Below are 20,783 nucleotides of genomic sequence, written 5' to 3'. Positions count from 1 at the left end.
TCAATTAAACCTTCCTCATGGTGCTCCCTCCCTTCTAACCATCCATGTGGCTCTGATTTCATTCAGATCCTCATAAGCCCTTTTTTCTCAAAAAAGAGAAGTTTCAGTCCATTCTTTCTGCAAACACTCTTGCCTGCCCCCACCAGAGGGATCATCTTGAAGAACAGCTCTGACAGCCAATGTCCCTGTTCAAAACTCTTCTGTACCTTCCCCTTTGCCTACAAGGTCAAATGCAGGTTCTTGGTTTGGCACTCAATGCCCAGCATTAGCCTGTCCAGCCTCCCACTCCAACTTTCTCTCAAGCATCTTGCATTTCTGATTCCAACACCTTGGCTGGCTTTCTGCTTGAGATGCCCTTCTCTGAACTCCTGCCTGTAAGACCCATCTATGGCTATGAGGCTCAAGTTCATGTGAAGGGTAGGCTCCTCCTGTCCACATGCAGCTTCTAGACTGCCCAGCCAGAGGATGGCCCATCTTCCTGGAAACTCCAGGGCAATCATGACTTCCTACCTTGCACTAGCAATTTTCCAGAGAAATCCCCCCTTCTCTCTTTAAACACATGGGAGAGCCAAGACTGTGTCCTAGGCCTTGCTGAATATTCCTCCATCACCGAATCCAAGGTCTGGCACAGACAAGCACACGGAAATCCTCAGAGAACCACCACACAGTCATAAAGTGCTCCATTTCACAAGGCCCAGGAGTTTCCAAAGGTCCTTGCAGCCATCCTATGGATGAGGTTTATGAGGAAGATGGCCAAGTGTGATTAATCTCAACACTTAAGAGAAAGGTGCCCTGGGGGGGTTGTATGATGAGGAAGCTATAACCATTTGCCTCTTTTGGCTGCCTGGATTCAGTCACTCACTCAGCAAATATAATTTGCCAGTCATTGGACAGTGCATTCAACCCAGGGGAATACAGTTAAATCAAACCAACCTCCATCCCCTGGAGCTCCAACATCATTAGAGAAAGAGACGTGCATATAACACACTTCAAGTCTGAGGCTGGCCACAGTAAGTGCAGAATCTCCTCTCTCTGTAGCAGTCTGGTGCTGGACAGAAAGGCAAGCCAATGGTTGAGCAGCTTTCTCTTTCTAGTAGGCTCAGGAATACTCTGTGTTTGCCTGTTCCCTGCTCCACAGCACACTTCTCTAGACCAAGAGTGGCTACATAACTTGCGGGGCTCAGGAAAAAGTAAAAATGCAGGGCCACTTGTTTAAAAATTATGAAGCAGTTTAAGAAAGTGACAGCAAAGCATGCAAGCATGGGGCACCTCTGTGCAGGGCCATGTCAAGCTGCACGGGTCACACTCCCTCGCAGCTGGTCCTACCACAGGGCTGGGAAGCATATACGCAGGAGGCCTGAATGTGCCCTGCAGTCTTGTCTTCTCTCTTGCACAGAATCTGCAGGGATCCAGATCCCAATGAACTCAGTGGAACTATGACACACACAGATGCACTCAAGCTAGAAACACACATGCGTTGAGTGCCTACTGTGTGCCCAGAACTCGTCTTAAGTTTCAGGGACACGGTGGGAAACCAGGCAGACACGTTGTTTGGTTTGGTTTGTTTGTACCGCTGAGTTAATGCCAGAAACAAGAAATGCCCCAGAACATAATCAGTTAATGAGCAGTGCTGTGAAGATGACAAAGCAGAGCGGCGAGATGACTGTTGGGTGGTGGAGAGGGTGTATCAGGTTGGCCTGGCACAGCAAGGCCTCTCCAAGGAGCTGTCCTGGGAGCTGGGATGTACATTCTAGAGCAACCCATCAGGATGTTGCTAGTGCTCGGCATCAGCTTGACAGGCAAAGCTCTGCAATCCCTTCCCCTCTGAAGTGAATCATGAGGGTCTAGGCCAGAAGGATGAAACCCAAGGGTGCTTGAGACTTGAGATGCCCCCCCTGAATGGAGCCACTGACCGCCACCCACTGACACCACCTTCTCACTTCTTCTGGCATCACCAGGAGCCAAGTCTCCAGAGCATGGGCAGCCGGTGTTGGAGAGGGGTTTCCAAGGTCCCTCTTGGCCAAGTGGTCCCTGAACCCATCTGGGAGCCACACTGTGTCAGCCTTTCCTTTGGGTTCAGCGAAAAGTCCTCCGGCGAATGTTTTGGCCTGGTCCTCTGTGGGCAGGTGCTCCCCCACTCCCCAAATACCTGGGAAATTGGTCTGTGTAGTAACTCGGATCAGAGCTTCTTGGGGAGACTCCCAAGTCTCTTTTTCCTCTGTGCCAGGGAAGGTGTGGAGTGAGGGTGGGGGAGATCTCAGGGGCCAGGGGACTCGGGAAAGTGAGGAGGTGCAACAGGTAGTGGGGGGGGTAGGCAAGTGCCGGAGGCCGGCCACAGTTTGCTCCTGCTGCGCACCAGCGGCCCCCATCTTGCCCCAGCCGGGCCCAGTCTGCAGCCTCTCTCCCAACCGCAGCGGCGGGCCTCCGGATTCCCCGCCTGGGGCCCGCGCACCGCAGGCTCGCCTCCTCCTCCCTCCCCCACGTCCCCCGCCCCTGGCTGTCTGGCTGCGCCGCAGTGGTGGCGGCGGGGGCGGGGGGCCTTGGCGACAGGGCTCCTTCCTCCTATCCCTCCCCGCCCCCCCACCTCTGCAGCCGCAGCAAACACGTCGTCGGAGATTTCCATCGGGGCTCAGGGGGCGGGGCCGGGTGGGGGGCACGGGGCGGAGCGAGTGGGAGGAGTGAAAGTTGGAGCCCAACAAAACCCTCCACCGCGCTCGGTGCGGCCAGACCGTGCGCAGCGACCTCCGCACAGGTGGTCGCGCCGGTCCCCGCCGCGATGTTGACCAAAGTTCTCCTGATCCTCCTGGGCACGTTCGTAATCCTCCCGTCGAGGTGAGTCTCCAGCCAGGGACCCAGGAGCCCTCGGAGTCCAGCTCCCTCTCCCGGGGAGCGAGGCCGGCTCCAAAGACCCCCGCAGCCCGTGGTCCTCCAGCCCTGCGCCCACGCCGCCCCTGGCCCTCTCGTGGTCTAGTCTGGTCCCGCGGCCCCTCGACGCGCGCGGCCATCCCCCGCCCCGCTCCCCCTAGAACAGGCCCCCAGGCAGGAAGGCGGGACGCCTGTCACCTAGCCGCTCCCGTCCCCTCCCCCCACCTTCCCGGACTCCCACTCCCCAAATCACCGCGGTGCCCGGCAACGAGCGCATCCCTCGCTCTCTGAGCCTTCGTGGGAAGTGGCGAGCGGCCCGCGGAGTAACCGGCTCCGGCAGGCTCGCGCTTCTGGGGACTGGGGGGCCTTGGGGAAGGTGGCGCCCAGAAAGGCTTGCGGGCAGGGGGAGGGAAACTGCGCATATAATATTTGAGTATTGGCTAATCTATCCTCTTGTTCAAAAAAAAAAATTTTTTTTTTTTTTCCCGAGCGCCTCCTGAGTACCAAGCGCTGTGCCAGACAACTCTGACTTTACTTCCCTTCCCGCCTCTCCTCTTGGTGCCAGCCCCAGGCAGGAGCCCTGGTTTAGTCTAAGAGTTCGCACCCCAGCTGTCATCGCCCCACCCCCACCGCAGCCAGCTTCCCTCTTCCTCCCTTATCCCTCCCCAGACACCCTGCTGGGTCTTGGGCAGGCTGGAGCCAGAGGCCAGCAATGGTAATGCCTTAGTTCTGTGATTTGGGTCCTGCATTTTAGTTCCAACCCCCTTTCTAAAGACCAGCAGCAGGTTTCCCTGGAGCAGCCAGCTTCCCTCACACCTTTTTCTGGCCCTGGGACCTTGCTAGGAAGGTTGTCCATTACATTTCTGGCTTTTGAGGTTAGATGATGACTGCTTCACATTTTTGAGATGCTTTCCCATTGGGCACAAACTCCTAGGCTTCCTGATCTTTGCAGCATAGTCTCCAAGACGCCATGTCATTGGGCTTGTCTTGCTTTTCTGTTTTGGGGAGGGGGAGAGGGAAGATGGCTTCTCTGCCCACCCCCATAATGCTTTGGCTCCTCAAGGGAGGGGCCGTGTGGCTCCCTGCTGGCTCACCGGTGCACTGGGAAGGAGGGTTGTCTCATCAGGGGCTTGGTAAATATTGCTGAATGCGTGCTAGGAATTTCCAGTCACATACATCACTCCAGATGGGAATTGGATTGGTTGGGAGAGTTGACATGGTGGCTGGCTAGGGTCAAAGAGGGGCTGGGGGTGCAGAAGGAGGGAGGGGGAACAGAGAGGAAAACAGTGGGGAAGAGGGGCTGTTGTGATGGAAACTACCCTTCCAGCCAGGGGGAAGGGCTGCAGTAACTGACACTGTCAACATGGCAACCTGTGATGTCAGAAAAGAGCTGGGGAGGTGGCAGTGGGGCGTACTGGCAAGGGCCATCTTGAACCACCTCGCTCCAGTCCGGGGTCAGCTTAAAATCAATCTCATGAATTTGGGCACAACCCTTCCCTCATCTGGGACTCAGTTTCTCCATCGGTAAGGTGAAAAAGAGGGCTGATTAGGGAAAAAATAACCAATCCAGTGGCCCTTCTCATGTTCCCTTCCCTCTCCCCAGCCAATTGAATGCGCATCCTCAGTGGGGGAGGGGGTGCAGAGGTTCAGCTCCATCTTGGATCGTCATCATATCTAGAGGGATTGGGGGTGCCTGAAAAGCCCCCATGGAAAGATCCCACTAGTCCAGGGCATGAGTGTTTTTCACATTTTTATTATTTCTAGCCCTGAAAGTAGGTTTAAATGGCTGGCTGAGAAAGGTATGCAGCTCCTTTAACCCCAAGGATCCCAGGATGAGGATGGGGTTTTTTTGATGGTTTTTTTTTTTTTTTTTGGCAAAAGTGATTTGTAGGATCCCAGCAACCCCAAGACCCTCTGATGTCATTTTCACTGCAGACTTAGACTGGGAGCAGAGAGGCTTCGGTGGTGATGGTCTTCAGGCCTGTGCTTGTTTGTTTACCTCTCAAACTCGGGGGTTCTTGTTGTTGGCTTTGGATGTCTGGGAGGGGCCATCGCAGGCCCTTGGGTGGTCCTGGCTGGCAGTGCCAGTCCTGATCCCATGCCCTCAGCCGAATCACTCATGTGCAGGGTCTCAGCCCCCTAGTTCTCTCTCCTCCCCTCCACCAGTGGCTGGCATGGTCTTTTCAGAGGACTGGGGGCAAAGCCTCAGGAAAAGACGACATCTTTTCCCAAGCCGAGTTCTTTCTTTTGCCCACAATGGGAATTAGCCACTTCAGACATGAGAAATGGCATAGACTTGGCACATCTGTACGCCAGTCAAGCAGTTCTAAAAGCCTGGCATACTGCAGGAAGAGGCATTTTGCCGCTCAAGTTGGCAGTCCTTTGGTCTGCAGAGCAGAGGCCGTGGCCACATCTCCTGCCCCGTTAACCCCTCCTTTGAGGAAGCAAGTTGTCTGATTGATTTCTTTAAAAAAAATAAATAAAATCATTTTGGAAGCGTAACAGAGAAATCTGGAAGTATAGAAATCATCAGTGAAGAGCTCAGTGGCTTTTCGCAAAGGAAACAGGCCCAGGTAACCAGCACCTAGACCAGGAAATGGAACATTGCCAGTCCCTCCCCCACCCCCTACATGCTCCCCTCCCCTGTACACCCTCCTCCCCAAAGGAAAACACTTTTGTGCCTACCAACGTCACAGATTAATTTTGATGATGGCTTTTTAAACAGCTTTTAATTGTAAGTGTTTTCAAAGACACATAAAAGTGGAGGGAACAGCCTCATTACCTATCAACTCAGAGCCACTCTTATTTTCCCTGTATCCCACCCACTCTCCATTTCCAAGTTCAATTGTTTTAAAAGCAAATCTCAGACATCATATCATCTCATATGTAATTATTTTAGTAGGTATTTCTAATCATAAGGACTCCAAAGACATCATAAAATACCACTGCTGCCACTATTCTAAAAATTTTGAGAATAATGTATTCATGCTGAAAAAATTTACCAGTGTTCAAATCTCCCCTATCGTATCATAAATGTTTTTTGTTTTGTTGTGTTTGTTTTGTTCTTCATGGTTTGCCTTTTAAAAGCAGGATTCAAGTAAGGTCTACATACTTGCAGATTTTCATTAGCATTTTAATTTTTCAAAATACCTTGTACTGAATTAGAAACTGTACAGAAATGTGCTCAAATTGTACGTGCATGACTGACAAACTGTCAGAAAATGATCACATCAGGGACTAGAACATGACCAGAACCTCAGGAGCCCACTGGTATCCCCTTCTCACTGCTTCCCAGCAAAGGTAGCATGACCTTGATTTCTACATTGGCAAATGGCTTTCAGTTTTTTTCTAATTTTTAATTTAATTTAAACATTAAATTAAATTTTTAATTTAAAATTTTTTAATTTTATGAAATGTTTAATTCTTTTCATTATTTTTTGGCTGCAGTGCACGGCTGTGGCACTCAGGTTGGACTCCTGGATGACAGTCTCCATGTTTTCTCAGTGCTTAGAGCCTTCCCCACCCCTGACCCCCGACTCCAATGCAATGAAGTATCACAAAAGCAAAGAAATGCGAAATTTCCCCACAGGGTCCTGGTGCTGGTCAGGCAGACTGGAGGTCAAGGCTAGTAATGGCAGCTGATTGGCCAGAGCTCATACACCAATGCCCTCTTCATTATATATTGAAAAATCCTTTTTAAAAAAATCTAAAACTTGTTTTTGTTACGTATTTTTTTAAAAAAAATAATTACCATAAAAAGAAGGATAGCACGGGACATTCCCAAAGAGCAGCAAGATTTAGAGGAAATTACCAAGAATAATCTGTTACAGGCTCTTAATATTCTGTTACCAGTCACTCTTTCGGCCCTGGGTTGCAGACTTATTTGGGTTTGTTTCTGTCCCAAGAGGCACCAGCTGGGCCCCCTGCAGAGTGAAGGCCAGAGCTTCATTTGCCTTTTTCTCTGTTCTAGTATTGAAGGACCATATGTTGGGTCATGGAAGGGACCCACCGCCAGTGCTGAGGATGTCTATGATCCCAAGCCCCAGGCTCCTGAAACAGAACTCCCCACTGAAGAAATACAGCCCACCACTGTTGAGACCTATGATAGGCTTGGCAAACTGCCAGCAGCCACTCACATCCTGGACAGCATCTTGAATAACTATGACTACAAACTGCGCCCTGGCATTGGAGGTGAGTAGCAGCACATAGTTCTCCATGGCCCCGGAGGGGAGGAGGGGTGAGGGCAGAAGTGGGCCTGGAATGTGGGTGATGGCGCCACGTGTGTGGGCAGGAACAGCTGTTGCTGACCTCTCAGGTAAGAGAGGTCAACTCTAATCTCGGCAGTGCCACTGACCTTGGTCTAGACTCTTCCCTTCTCTCACCTTCAGTTTTTCCAACTATAAAATGAGATGACTGGACTAGATGCTTGACCTTCGAGGTATGTCCAACTCTTGACAGTCTGTGAATTGGGTCTCGCCATGAAAGAATAAAGAAATGGTATTGGATGTTGAAACTGTGTAGTCCAGCCCTTACCCCCTGACCACACACCCCCTCCCCGCCCCATGCTTCTCTTTGACACTCACCACTGCCATTTCTGCTTTCTTTATAGAGAGGCCCACTGTGGTCACTGTTGAGCTCTCCGTCAACACCCTGGGGCCTATCTCTATCCTGGACATGGTAAGTACTGAGCTTTAATTATAGTATCTTCTAACCTCGGGAGCTGACCTCTGAGGCCTTTCACATACTTGTTTTTTTGTTTGTTTGTTTGTTTGTTTGTTTTGCTGAATGTCTGTTCACAAGAGTTTGGGGGGGATGGGGGAGAGATTTTAACCAACACTGACTTGGGGAGGAGGCTGAAAGGGATAAGTCTCTTGCTGGCAGAAGAAGAAAACCTTCGGAATCCTGACTCTATCTTTCAGTCTTTCATTCAAAATAAAAATAATAAAGCAACTTGAAACAACACGGTGGAATGACTCTTTTCTTCTGACAATGATTTGTATGGACTTAAGCCTATAGTTACCAACTCTTGCTCTAGGACTGTTTTTCTAATTTTGCCCTAGTGGCTTGTCTCCTTTTCTCCTGCTATCATCCTAGTGTCAGCAATGGTCCCCAGTTAGCCTTCATTATCTTCCACTTCACAGGCACAGAATACAAGGTCTCTGCCTCCTGAGTGCTGTGCCTCCCGCAGTCCTGACCCTGCTTAAAGCATGAAGTTCAACCCCACACTCTAGCAGTCATGGTTCTCCATGGCTATAGCCAACCCAAGGCCCTAGTTTTATTTCTTGTCACTCCTTTAGAGACCACGTGTGCTAGTCACCTGGTGTATGGGTGTTCTCAGACTTTCTTGTACTGCTAAGCCTTTGTTCAAGCTCTTTCCAATTTGGGATGGCATCGCTCCAATTTTCTACCTTATCTCAGGATCTAGCTCAATTGACATCTCTTTCATGGCATCTTCCCTGACCTCTCCAGCTATTAATTGCTCCCTGCTTACTCATGGCCCACTCTTGTCTTTGGCTCGCACTTCTTTCTAGCTTCTGTCATAGATGTTTACCTGATTTTCCCTACCTCATTGTACTGCAATTATGTACACTCTCTGCCTTGCTCTCTCCACTATGGGTCCCTTGATGTCAAGGATTCAGTATGTGTTAGCTGAGCAAATGGATTATAAAAGATGTTCTGCAAATGTCACTTTCATCTGCAGAGCCTGATAATGAGGAAGGCTGTGGTAACCAGCACCGTCACAGCCATAGCCTTGACCCAGCTCAGGTCAGACAGAGTTTTAGCATACACGCTGGTACCCAACCAGCACCATGTGATTGGGTGAGCTCAGAGTCTAGGGTCTGAGATGGTACTTGCAAATAGACACTTGAGGTAAGTAAACATTTGTGGAAGATGAAGGTATTTCCATAGCTTTGTTTGGCTGCATGATTATTGAGGGCCAATGTACTTATGTAGGGCTTTGCCAAAAAATGACCCCAAAACAGTGTCTTAAAACAGTATTTATTAAGTATCAGCTTGTGGGGGTTAGGAATCCAGGTGTGACTCACCTGGGTCCTGTGTTTCAGGGTCTCACAAGGCTGCGGTTAAGGTGTCACTTGGGGATATGGGATCTCATCTGAAGACCTAAGGAAAGGAACATCCACTTCCAAGTTTTCACATGGTTGTTGGTTGTTGGCAGGGATCAGTTCTTCTCTGGCTGCTGTCTGTAGGCCTTCCAAAGTCCTTGCCACATGAACCTCCCCACAGGATAGCTCACAGTGTGGCAGCTGGCTTCCCTCAGAGTGAGCAGAGCATGAGAAAAGGTGCTCAAGATGGAAGCCAAAACCTTTGGGAAATAACAAGAGAAACTTGAGAACAGACAGATCTTTTTGTATTTCTGTTGACATTTTAAAGCCGTTTTTTCCTTTTCCCTTGATGCCAGATTTACTTTTTGCTGTTATCATGTGCTTACCACTACATAAGTATGAATTTAGCAATCAGTTTGATGAAAATTGTTGATAAACTAAGAAATACTGGGTTCTGAGCCAGAGCTAGAGGTTGAGGTCTTATCCCACTATCATGCATGGCCACTGTTCACTCTTAATAGGAAATGGACCTTTCAGATCATTGGTGTGGGGATAGAGAAAGTGGCCTGAAGAATAATGGAAAAATCTGTCATGGGAGTTCCCTGGTGGCTCATTGGGTTAAGGATCTGACATTGTCACTGCTGTGGGTCTGGTTACAGCTGTGGCATGGGTTCAGTGCCTAGTAGGAACTTCCAAATGCCACAGGCTTGGCAAAAAAAAATCTGTGGCTACAATATCCTGGCTCTTTATTTTGGCAGCACTGGTCTCACCTGAAGTGCTGATATCTGACAAACCAGAGGGATAGAGTTTAATAACCCAGAAGTCACTGAACCTGGCATGCAACACAGAACTGGTTCAAAGAGGAGCCAACAACTGGATTTTCTTTGGCCAGCGAAGTGATGCATTAGCCTGGGCCAAGTGCCTTTAGAAGATGCCAAATACACATGTGGTATGAAATTTCTTGGAGAAGTCTGCCCTTCTACCTAGTTCCCAGTAGTTCTTTAAAGCTATGGGAAGTCCAGTCCTTGTCCAGCCGACTTTTGTCTGCTGATACTGTAGAGTCTGCTGATACTGTAGGGCTTGGTGAGGAGAGGGTGCATGCTTTTCTCATGCAACCCCAGCACTTACCAGTGAACAAGTCTCCTCGGATCTTGGTGGCAGCCCATGTGGCAGCCCATGTGGCAGACAAAGCTGCTACTGGGATGCTCGTTCTATATTGGAGGCAACTGAACTTCTCAGTGAGGTTGTGAGTCCCAGTGTTGTGCTACACAGTGGGTGTGGTGGTCAGTCAGAGGTTGTGTAGAGCACAGTGTTGTCTGCAGGGAGAGAAAACCGAACCACAGGCTGGGGATTTCTACCAGGCACCTGCCTAAACTTTTGAAATGCCTGTCCTGAGCTTCAAAGGCAGTGACCAGTCTGGGAATGACTGCCCATTCCTAAGTCTGCTTCCCCACCCCGCCCTCTCCCGTGGCAGTTATTGCAAGAGATTCTCATTAAGCCAATTCCTTGCCATCAGATTTCTAGAGTTTTAGCTGAGCTAAAAGAGATGCACATCCCAGGTGTCTTTGTCAAACTGGAGGAGAATCAAACTGTTACTTATCAGTTGATGTGTACGGAATTTACGATTGGAATCTTGTTAAATAGAAATTAAATGGCCATTTGAAACATCCCGACCTAGGCTTTGGAATTGCCAGCCACTTGGGACTATAGAGCCACTCTGAAGGCCACTTGGGAATCCTGGTGTGGCTGGGCAGGGCTGGGGAGTTTTTTCTGTGTGATTCCCTGAACGCCTTGAGGAAACATTCTTGGAGGCAAGCAGGGTTTGTCTTGATCCCCACCCCACCCTGAGGACGCCACGGGCCTCTCAGGTTGGGGTTTTCTGGTGGTGTTGATTGTGTGATGCAGGATACCTTGGGCGAAAGGCCTGGGGGTCCTGCAAAGGAAACCTGGACCTTGGTACCCAAAAGGATTATAGGTGCAAGTAAAGTAAACACCAGAGAGGAAGATGGGTGAAGATCACCCCAGGGCAAGGCCATGGCAGCGGTGCTCTATCATCACATCAGAGCCAACATGCTGCCAGCCACTATTTGTTTGACTTCAAATAGGCCCCTTTCTGTCTGATCCTCAGTGTCGCAACCTTGGCCTAGTTTTTTTTTTTTTTTTGATGTTTAACAGCCAGTTTAGGGGATAGACAGTATCTAGAGGCCAAATAATCATGGGTTCATTAACAATTAACGTGTGTGCTCCCCACATTAAAACAGAAAGGGGCAGCTGCACTGTATACAATCCAAGGTGTGTCTATTTGTAAATGTTCAGAATGATTTTGACCTGAGATATTTGATTTGCCCTGGAAATGTGGGGCTGAGAGGGTATTGACCTGGCCGCAGTAGCACCACAGTCCTACGAGGGGGTAGTGATGTGATGAACCCATGCAGTTAGGCCACCACAGCCTGTTTCTATGTGAAATGTGTCTTCCCAGATTGTTATCCATTTGGGCATTTTTTTTTTGGGGGGGGAGTGTACCTAAAAACTCCTACAGCCAAACTAATGTTATTTTTCTCTGGGCAAACCCAAGTGGGCTCCTATCTGTTTTAGGCCCATGGGAATGTTTTTTGTCTGCACAGCCCCAAATATGCTTTTCCATCCTTCCCGTCAGGAATACACCATTGACATCACCTTCTACCAGACTTGGTATGACGAGCGTCTTCGTTACAACGGCAGCTTTGAGAGCTTTGTTCTGAATGGCAACCTGGTGAGCCTGTTATGGGTCCCAGACACCTTTTTTCGAAATTCCAAGAGGACCCAGGAACACTCGATCACCATGCCCAATCAGATGGTCCGCATCTACAAGGACGGCAAGGTGTTGTACACAATCAGGTACGTGGGCCTCCAGAGTACCACCTCTTGGGTCTCTTCTTCCCCTTCTGAGAATTTTTACCAAAAGTTTCATCTAGAATGATATTTCCAAGGGCCCTTCCACCTTTCCTAGGCCATGAGCTCAATCCCCTAGCTTACAGACACAGACACTAAGGCCTCAAAATAGAAAGATATTGCTTAAGGCCACACACCAAGTGGGTGGTGCAGCTGGGGCTGAGACCTAGTTACTTGGCTCCAAGTCCAGAGCTCCCCCTACTAGAATGTACCAGCATGACTGCATTGCCTGGACAGTTCCACCCCAAGTGGGCAATGGATGTAAAGACTTGTCCACGGTGGTGGAATTGTCCTTGTAGAGCAGCAACACAGCAGTCGGAAAGATACCTAAGACTTGAAGGTCTGATGGGGAAAGGTTGTATATGGGTGGTATGGGGGCAAGGACGTGATAGAGTGGGAAAGTGTTGGCAGGTCCTTGAAACTGGGATGGACAAGAAACAAAAGCCCATTTAAGTTGGTCCATCTGTTTCTCTGATGATGGAGACCAGAGTAGCCAGATGATTCCAAGCTGTTCTTCCTCTCTTTTTGTCCCTCCTTTGAGCTCTTTATCTCAAATCCCACTGTTGCCACTCGGTGGTGGTGGTCCCCAGGCCCAGATGGGTGGATACATAAGTGCTCAGGGCCAGCCTAATGAGGCTCCTTTCTCCCTTCCAGGATGACCATTGATGCTGGATGCTCACTCCACATGGTCAAATTTCCAATGGATTCTCACTCTTGCCCTCTGTCTTTCTCTAGCTGTGAGTACCTTCTTAGGTTTCTGGGTCCCCAGAGTCATGCTGGGCCCCTTCTTTTTCTTATCCTTGCCCTTTACATTTTTCTGCTTCTGCTTCCCCCCTAAGACAATGCCAAGGTTGTCCAGGGCCTGCCATCCATCCTCATCTCCACTCCTCCTGACAATACTGTGTTGCTTAATCTGGGCCACACATTAGGTTCCTCCCTCTCCTTTCCACCCCATCTCAAGTCAGTCACCCACCTCTGAAGTGTCTCTCAAGTATGTTCTCCATTTCCACCGTCACTACCTTGGTTTAGGTCTTTGTCATCTTCCACTTGAACTTTTATAACATCTTCACCTTGAAGCTGACCATGTCTAAAACTAAGTACCTGGTCTCCTCCCAACCTCTACCCTCAAAACAAATATGTTGCTTCTATGTTGCATTCGTCTCATTGAAAAGCACCATCATCCACTCAGCTGACCAAGCCAAGACCTTTGATGCTTCTTTCTCCTTCTCCTCCCACATCTAATCAATCAACATGCTGTTGGTGTTCCCTCCTGAATCTCTGTTGATGCTGTCTGTTTCTCTACATTCTCACTGCCACAGCTTTGACTCCTGCCTTTGTTCATTTTATTGTGCCTGGGTTACTGCACTGGCCTCCTGTAACCGGTCTCCCTGTCAATAGCCATCGTCATATGAGAACTAGAGTGATCTAGCTGAAACATCATCTGGACTGGGCCACTTCTTAATTTCAAATTCTTCCTGAACTCTCATGGATCAATTCCAAAATCCTTAGGCTAACTCTCAAGGCCCTTCATGTCCCTGCTATGCACGCCTACATACCTCATCTGACCTCTGTGAGCTAGCCATCCTGGACTTTTAGCATTTCCATAATACAACAGGTATTTTCACCTTTCTGTCCATTGAACACCCTCCTCACCCCTTCAGCCTCATCCATACAGAGACTCTATGGACTCCTCTGGGTGTGTCCCCAACTGATCTTTCCCTCCTTCGTTTCCCCACTGTCCCATGGGCAGAGGTTTCTCAGAGGAATTCAAGCAATTACAGCTGTTTACTCTGTCTTACTCAATAAAATGTGAATGCTTGAGGGCAGGGCTTGTGCCTTGGCTCATCTCTGTATTTCCAGCACAGGGCCTGGTACTGAGGAGTGCTTAGTAAATGCACCTGTTGAATGAACTTCAACAATGAGGTAAGAGAGGTAAGGTCCCGCAGCTGGTGAGGCCAGAGTCAGGACTTCAAGGCATTTCCCAGACACCACGCTGGTAGAGACCTCAGGTGGGCTTCCCAGTCTTGTGTGACCCTCCTTCCCACGTTGCCTTACAGTTTCCTATCCTGTGAGTGATATCATCTACAAGTGGGACAATTTCACGCTTGAAATCAATGAGAATAATTCCTGGAAGCTCTTCCAGTTTGATTTTACAGGAGTGAGCAACTCAACTGAAACTATCGCAACCCTAGCTGGTAAGTGCACCTTTGTGCCAGAGGAGGGTGGTAGGCATGACTGGAGGTGGCCATACATATATACAAATGCTATATATTTCATTACATGAAAATATTGTATAACATGGCTCCTGTCTTGTATATGCTAAGCACTTACAACTGTTTGCAGAGGAAACTGAGACTTTGTAACTACATCTCAGTCTCAACTGCAAAGAAGTAAGTGCTTAGCCAAGCCCCAGACAGTGTAGGTAAGTAAATAAAGTTTTATTGCTATAAGAATTTGCAACTAACTTTGTCCTGCAGACCCTTCGGTTTCAATGTCTTTGTTACAACTGACCTACTTGTATGACTTTGGGAAATGAAGGTCATGTGTATTCTCCAAACCCAGAACCGAGCCAAGGGATTCTAGTTGAGTAGGATTCAAAGTCCATCCTACCGGGAGGTGGAGGCTAGAGTCCTAATGCCAGCTAGTCGAGGACTGGGATGGTGGAAGGGAAGTTTCAGCAGCTGCAATGGCTGCTGTTTCAACATTTATTTTAAAGGAGAAGCTCTGACCATGCAGAGATTCCTGTCAAAGGCTTCATGGTGGCTTCAACCTGGACATGGTGATCATTGGTTTTCTGACCTTCTCCTTAACAAGGACGAAAGGGAAGGGCCCTGGGTTTCTTAAACTTCATCTCCCAATTAGGTGTGAGTGTCTTTACTTATGTTCCTAGGTGATATGAATAAGAAGCCAAGGGACCTCCCTAGAGTCGCTCCCAGAGCAGCCTTGGAAATTCTCTTCACACATACTGACCAAGTTAGGGCAGTGGTGGCACTGCCCTCATCGTTTCCAGAATGCAGATGGAACCAGTCACGCAAGCAGCCATTTGCCACTGGAGGCATCTTGCTTTGCTTCCATGCGGCTAGGCAGAAAATCTGCTTTTGCTTCACTTGTTGAGTTGGTCACTGGTTGAGGGATAGCTCATGCTCATCTGGCTAGAGCTTTGCTTACACAGTACTAGGCAGGGGCAGAGGGCTGCTTTATGAATGCTTTCCTTTTTCTTGAGGCCTCTGGGTAAGCAGTTTTACTACCTTGGACTTGGGATCCTTGCTCTTCTGCCAGCTAACCATTGGCCTGCCTCTTGCCTTTCTGCACCTCAGTTTCCCCAGACAGGTGGGGACCCATCATCAGAAGTGGCAGATGAGACAAAGCCCAGGGGCTTTCAAGTCACTAGTGGTTCCGTTTAGTAGAAGGTTTTGCATTGTTTCAAAATGGTGCCCTAGTGACTACAAAGCCCCAGAGCCAGCATCATCACCAGAACAATGACAGTAGGTAAGCACAAGTGCTCCTTGGAAGAGAGGAGGGTTCTTGGGAAGAAAGGAGGAAGACTTCTTTCTCTTCTGCTAGGCATGAATTGATCTTGAGCTATGGTTTCTTCAGTCTCAGAGTTATCTTTGGGACTGGTCCCAAACCCTTTCAGTCAGCCCCCAGAGCAGATTTATGTACTCAGCTCCCAAGGGTTCAGAATGCAGAGGGTAACTTGCTACTCTAGCCGCCTTGCACCTTCAAGTGGAGAATCTCTGCTTCGGGAGGCTTTCAGAGAGTCCAGCCTTGCCCCCGGTGAGTGAGTCGTCTTACACAGTTGGCTCTTGAGCCTTCAATAGAATCTTACCCATGACTAGAATCTCCGGCCATCAGAAAACTCCCCCTATTCATCTGAAATTGGAGTCTCTGCCACTTCTAACCATTAGACTTATTTCTTTTCCCCTAGAACTACCAAGCTTACCAAGTCTAGTCAGTCTTCCACAGGATCAAGATCAAAGTATCAGTATTATGGCTCCAGCCCTGGGTCATGTTCCTTTATAGACCATACAGCCGTGGTTCCTTTTCCTCCCCTTGTTCTTCAGAGCTTTGGCTCCACTTATCCTTCTAGCCCCAGTCGTCCGGACACAGTCTTTTTGGTTATGTCCCTCTGACAGTGCAGTGACCAACTGTGGTCTGGATAAAGCCGATAAGAGCAGAAAGCATCTTTAGCTTTCTCTCCCTCTCTTTGGCTCCTCAACTCCAGATATCTTTTTTCCCTTACCCATGCTTGTCCATTCCTCGGGAATAAGAAAGCATGTGTTAGTATCCTTCATTCACCCTTCAAAGATACCTTTCCATCTCTTGACAAGTAGAGAGGGTTCTTCTTTGCTGGCATAAATAAAATCAAAATGGACAAAGTCAATAGGATAATAAGTCTTATTGCAGCAAGAGTATATAAACTTGGAAAAATTTTTCAGGGACTGGTTGTAGCTGAGTAGGGCCATCTTGAATTGTATGCAACACCCCAGCAGGATAAGGGAGGTAGGAACTTGATAAATACCTTGTGGCTAACGGACAAGTGTGAGTGGTCCCCGCCGCAGCCCTGGAGGAGGAATTCTGTCTGCAAAGCTACTATTCTGGACACAGGTATTCAACTGACCCCAGGCCACTTCCTTGCCTTTTTCCAGAAGATTCAAAGAAGTCTTGCCCCTTGAGTGTCAGTGCTACAAAGGTGAGTAGGAAAGGCTGCTCTTCTCATTCAGTTCTAATATACGCAGACCTGCTGGGCAGGTGATCTCTTTTCTAAAATAAGAGGACACATGGACAGGTTGGTGTTCTGGTCTGCTTTACAAAGCTTTTGCCAGGCAACAGGATGAATTGCTGAGCATCTGTTAGGTTCCAGACTGTGCTGGGTTGGGATGGGAATGAACACAGCCACAGGGCCCACCTAATTCAAGGCCAAAGAATTCTAAAGCATCACTGAGGTGGAGAGTTGGAGCTTAGCTTCACTAAGGAAGCAGAGGTTGAACTATTATAAATCCATCATGATGTTGAGAGTGAAAAGGGATGTTCTGGGCCCAGAAAAGCCTCCCAAATCCATGGAGTCATGACGAGCCTGCAGAGTGATTGGGATGAATATATCACAATTAAGACAGCATAAAGGGTAGAATAGAATATGCCAACTGGAGATAGAGGTTGTCATCAGGTCCGATAGGAGCCATCACTATCTAGGCTGAGCGCCAGCATCAAGAACATGCTACCCAATGAGTGCAAAGACCTCGGTCTGCCTTGTGGATGTATATACTCTGCAGACCTGACATCTAGAGGGCTGATTGAATTTTTCACTTACAGCTAGTTCTTCTGTTTTGTTGAAACATTCATCTTATCAGTTGCAGCCAGATCACAGTGGGCCTTCAGTGTCAGATTACAGAGCAATGCATGGATAAGACTGTGATTCTCCATTCTAGATATGGCCCCTCAGTGGACATAGAGGCCTCAGTCAGGCATGTAGACATTAGCTGTGTGGTCCGGGTATCTAGAGGACTAACTGCTTTTATCACTTTCATTTGACTGTTCTGCCCCCCACCCCGGAAAGATGGACCTGGGGCATAAAACAGTGAACTGAAAAAGAAGCTATTAAGGTTCTAGCCCTGGCTTAGCTCTTAACTGACCATGGGTATTGTGGTGAGTCTTCTCTCTGGGCTTCTTCTGATCCTCTGTGTGTGGCATTGGATGAATATGCCTCTATCCTATGACTGTGGTGGGCACCCTATGAGCTGAACAACGGGACCCCTATGTGTGTCCTACATGTAGGAGGCCCTCCTGGCAGTGCTGTAATGAAGTGGGGTTTTTTTTCCTTATCTTCCAGGTGATTTCATGGTCATGACGCTTTTCTTCAATGTGAGTAGGCGGTTCGGCTTTGTGGCCTTTCAAAACTATGTTCCTTCTTCTGTGACCACGATGATCTCCTGGATTTCCTTTTGGCTCAAGAAAGACTCTGCTCCCGCCAGGACTTCTTTAGGTAAGTGGTAAAGTGGACATACCCATGAGGCCTGGAACCGCCTTCTCAAGGGTCCTTGCAGAAGTGGAAGGTATGGATCTGTTAGCTCAGCCCACCTCCACTCCTGTGCTTTCACAGGGATCACTTCTGTACTCACCATGACCACACTGGGCACCTTTTCCCGGAAGAATTTCCCACGTGTCTCCTATATTACAGCCTTGGATTTCTATATTGCTATCTGCTTCGTCTTCTGCTTCTGCGCTCTAATGGAGTTTGCCGTGCTCAACTTCCTGACCTACAACCGGACGCACCCCCGTGGTTCTCCAAAACTTCGCCATGTATGACTTGGGTATGGGAGTGGTGGCCAGGCTTTGGAGGGCACTAGGACTTATGACACATGGTTGGCCAGCTCACCAAGTGATGGGGGTAACCTAAGGCTTTGGGGGGGAGTTGGATACACTTCTGGATGTGATGGTAGGAATTTGGGGGTGGGGAGAGGGGGCAGGAAATGCTGTGCTAAGGACAGAATCTCCAGGAAATCCTGAGCAGCACCTAGGCTTGGTTCATCTTACCTTAACTTGTTCCAACTTGGACTTCTCTCCTTCTTTGTTTCAGCCTCGTATCCATGTGCGTGCCCCCACCCCTCCCCGCATCCCAGATCCTGAATCTTTCGTGTGCGACATTGAGGACTCTGAGGAGGAAGAGGAGGAGGAGAGTGATGAAGAGGACGAGGGACCATCTTGCCCAGCCCGCCAGGCTGTGAGGCCAAGCAGAGCCTCTAGCCCTGGCGGCTGCTGCAGGTGGTGCAGGAGGTATTGCTGCATGGTCCCTGGTTGTGATGGTAGCAGCTGGCAGCAGGGCCGCCTCTTCATCCATGTCTACCGCCTGGATAACTACTCGCGAGTTATTTTCCCTGTCACTTTCTTCTTCTTCAATGTGCTCTACTGGCTTGTTTGCCTTAACCTGTAGGTGCCAGCTGGCACCCTGTGGGGCAGCCTCCCCAGTTCCCCAGGAGGTCCCACATTTTTTGCCAAGGGAGTTGGGGGAAAGCAGCAGCAGCAGCTGGAGCAGCTGGAGAGTGTCTTTCCTTCTCCTTCCCCAAATATGAACCTGCAGGGAACTGGACTTGGCTGGTCCCCTCCCCCACCTGGCCCATCCACTGAATCTCCTTGGCAGCCCATTTTGAGTAAAATTGCCCACCTCTCTATTCCTCAAGGGGCATTGATGATGCTCAGGCTTAAAAATGTAGGTCTCAGTGACCAGCTCCCTAAGACAGTGTCCATGTGTGAATGGATTAGCTATCTCCCTAAAGGGCTGACACCCACTGCCTTTTTCCAGAAACCCAGTACTGCCTTTGCGATGCTCCAGGCCCAGCTCTGGCCTCAGCCTCAAAGTGCACAGACCAGCAAGCCGGATTATTATAGTCTTGAGTCTGTCTCCCTGCCCTCCCTTCCCCTGCAGATTGATAGCCATTGGCATGACCCTTTAGGAGGAGGGGAGCCAGCAGTTGAGCCTCTTTAGGACTGTATCCCTCCCTCTGCTGCTGTGACACCTCCCTCTCCCCTCCCCGCTGGCCTTCATTCCTCATCTGCACTACAATTCAATGCCTTGCATCCAGTGGGTATCTATTTTTGTGTGTGATAATAGTAATTACCCCCTGCTTTGTATGCCACCTTCTTCCTCCTCCTTGACCCCTGTGACTCTTTCTGTAACTTCCCCAGTGACTTTCCTAGCCCCAACCCAGGTGCTAGGCCATGGTGACTTCCCGGGGCCAAGAAACTAAGGGAACTCTGCTTTGCAGTGGGCATTACCCACGTTGATTGATGCCCACCTAGGGCACAGCATAGGAATTCTGCCACGACCTTGGCCCCTGGACCCATGAGCTGGTCCACTCTTATCCCTGGGGCACTCTGACAATCACAATCAATCAATTGAATTCCCTTAAATTTGTACAGCACTTTACCTTTTGCAAAAGAACTTTTGACAAATTATTTCTATTTTGAGCCTCATAGCCTTGTAATATATACAGGGCAGGATTCTTATCCCCATTTTGCAGATGAGAACCCTGAGGCACAGATTTCTATGGGACTGTGGATCTCACTGGAAACTACCCAGGAGCCCACTGTCACCTTCTAGATCACATGACAGGGCTAGGCAGCTCTGGTCACCATGATTCGATTCTTTAGCCTCTGCTGGCACCCCAGTGGCAGGGCCCAGAGTGGCAGCCTCTTTTCAGCATTGGTCTGCTCAATTCCTGGGCCTCAGGTGCTCAGACTGCCCCTAAGATCTAACCTCTCCTGGCTCTGGTAACCCAGTGAGGTAAATTTGAACACGCCCCAATGCTTATATATGCTGAATGAAATCTGTGTCTGTATTTTATTGGGGAGGGTGGGTAGGGTGGGGATCCATCTGCTTTTGTCACCATCACCTGAAAAGGGGAAATATATCAATAAAGATATCAGCAAAGTATGAAGGTATTGGCTGATTTCTTGAGCGTTCAGATTCGTTCGCAGCTCGGGTTTTAAATCTTAAGACAATGACCCAAACCTTAGTCTGCTACCCTCTCCCATCCATGACTCCCAGACCTACCAGACACACACTGTGTGCTCTTCTCTCAGTGGAGAACTGAAGGGAAGACAGTGACCAAGTAGGTGGCCCCCTTTAACTGATTCCCTTACTTGTTCCTGTGCCTCTTGCCCTTCCATGTCCCTTTTGCTTTGTCCATCATTCGAGCTTCATCTAGCCAGCTAGAAGTTTCCTGAAGACCATCAGGCTCAGAACATCCATCCCCACCACCACCATGTGTGACAAGTAGACATTCTTAGAACAAGCCTGGAGATCTTGGTTGGTCAACCTTCCAACGAAGTTTCTAAAGGTATATTGGGAAGTGTTGGATGTGGCATCCTCTGACACATCCAACTCTTAAGGGAACTCAGAAACAGTAATAAGGACCAAGGAGG

General features: G+C 49.0%; 1 protein-coding gene and 2 non-coding genes across 4 annotated transcripts; all 3 read left to right on the top strand.

The window, feature by feature from the left end:
* GABRE (gamma-aminobutyric acid type A receptor epsilon subunit) lies at window positions 2,672–20,283 on the top strand. 2 transcript variants are annotated; one of them, XM_013986486.2, is made up of 9 exons: window positions 2,672–2,832; window positions 6,836–7,056; window positions 7,475–7,542; window positions 11,587–11,807; window positions 12,516–12,598; window positions 13,919–14,056; window positions 17,692–17,844; window positions 18,040–18,161; window positions 18,439–20,283. In XM_013986486.2, the coding sequence occupies exons 1-9, from the start codon at window positions 2,777–2,779 to the stop codon at window positions 18,790–18,792; spliced, it is 1,416 nt and encodes a 471-aa protein (XP_013841940.1). In that variant the 5' UTR covers window positions 2,672–2,776; the 3' UTR covers window positions 18,793–20,283. The 2 variants fall into 2 exon arrangements, with proteins under 2 accessions (XP_013841940.1, XP_003135510.1); XM_003135462.3 differs by having other exon boundaries at window positions 2,673–2,832; window positions 17,962–18,161.
* Window positions 14,183–14,262, top strand: MIR452 (microRNA 452). The gene has a single exon (NR_128435.1). It is a non-coding gene; the product is annotated as a microRNA 452 (primary transcript).
* Window positions 15,235–15,315, top strand: MIR224 (microRNA 224). The gene has a single exon (NR_038488.1). It is a non-coding gene; the product is annotated as a microRNA 224 (primary transcript).

Source organism: Sus scrofa, chromosome X (assembly GCF_000003025.6).
Source record: "Sus scrofa isolate TJ Tabasco breed Duroc chromosome X, Sscrofa11.1, whole genome shotgun sequence".
Taxonomy (NCBI): Eukaryota; Metazoa; Chordata; class Mammalia; order Artiodactyla; family Suidae; genus Sus; species Sus scrofa.
This window is presented reverse-complemented; position numbering and strand designations above follow the sequence as displayed.

Coding starts and splice junctions, on each gene's coding strand:
- GABRE (XM_003135462.3), top strand. CDS start 2,777: ATGTTGACCAAAGTTCTCCTGATCCTCCTGGGCACGTTCGTAATCCTC. Junction 12,599..13,918: donor CCCTCTGTCTTTCTCTAGCT/GTGAGTACCTTC, acceptor GTTGCCTTACAG/TTTCCTATCCTGTGAGTGAT. Junction 14,057..17,691: donor AACTATCGCAACCCTAGCTG/GTAAGTGCACCT, acceptor CTTATCTTCCAG/GTGATTTCATGGTCATGACG.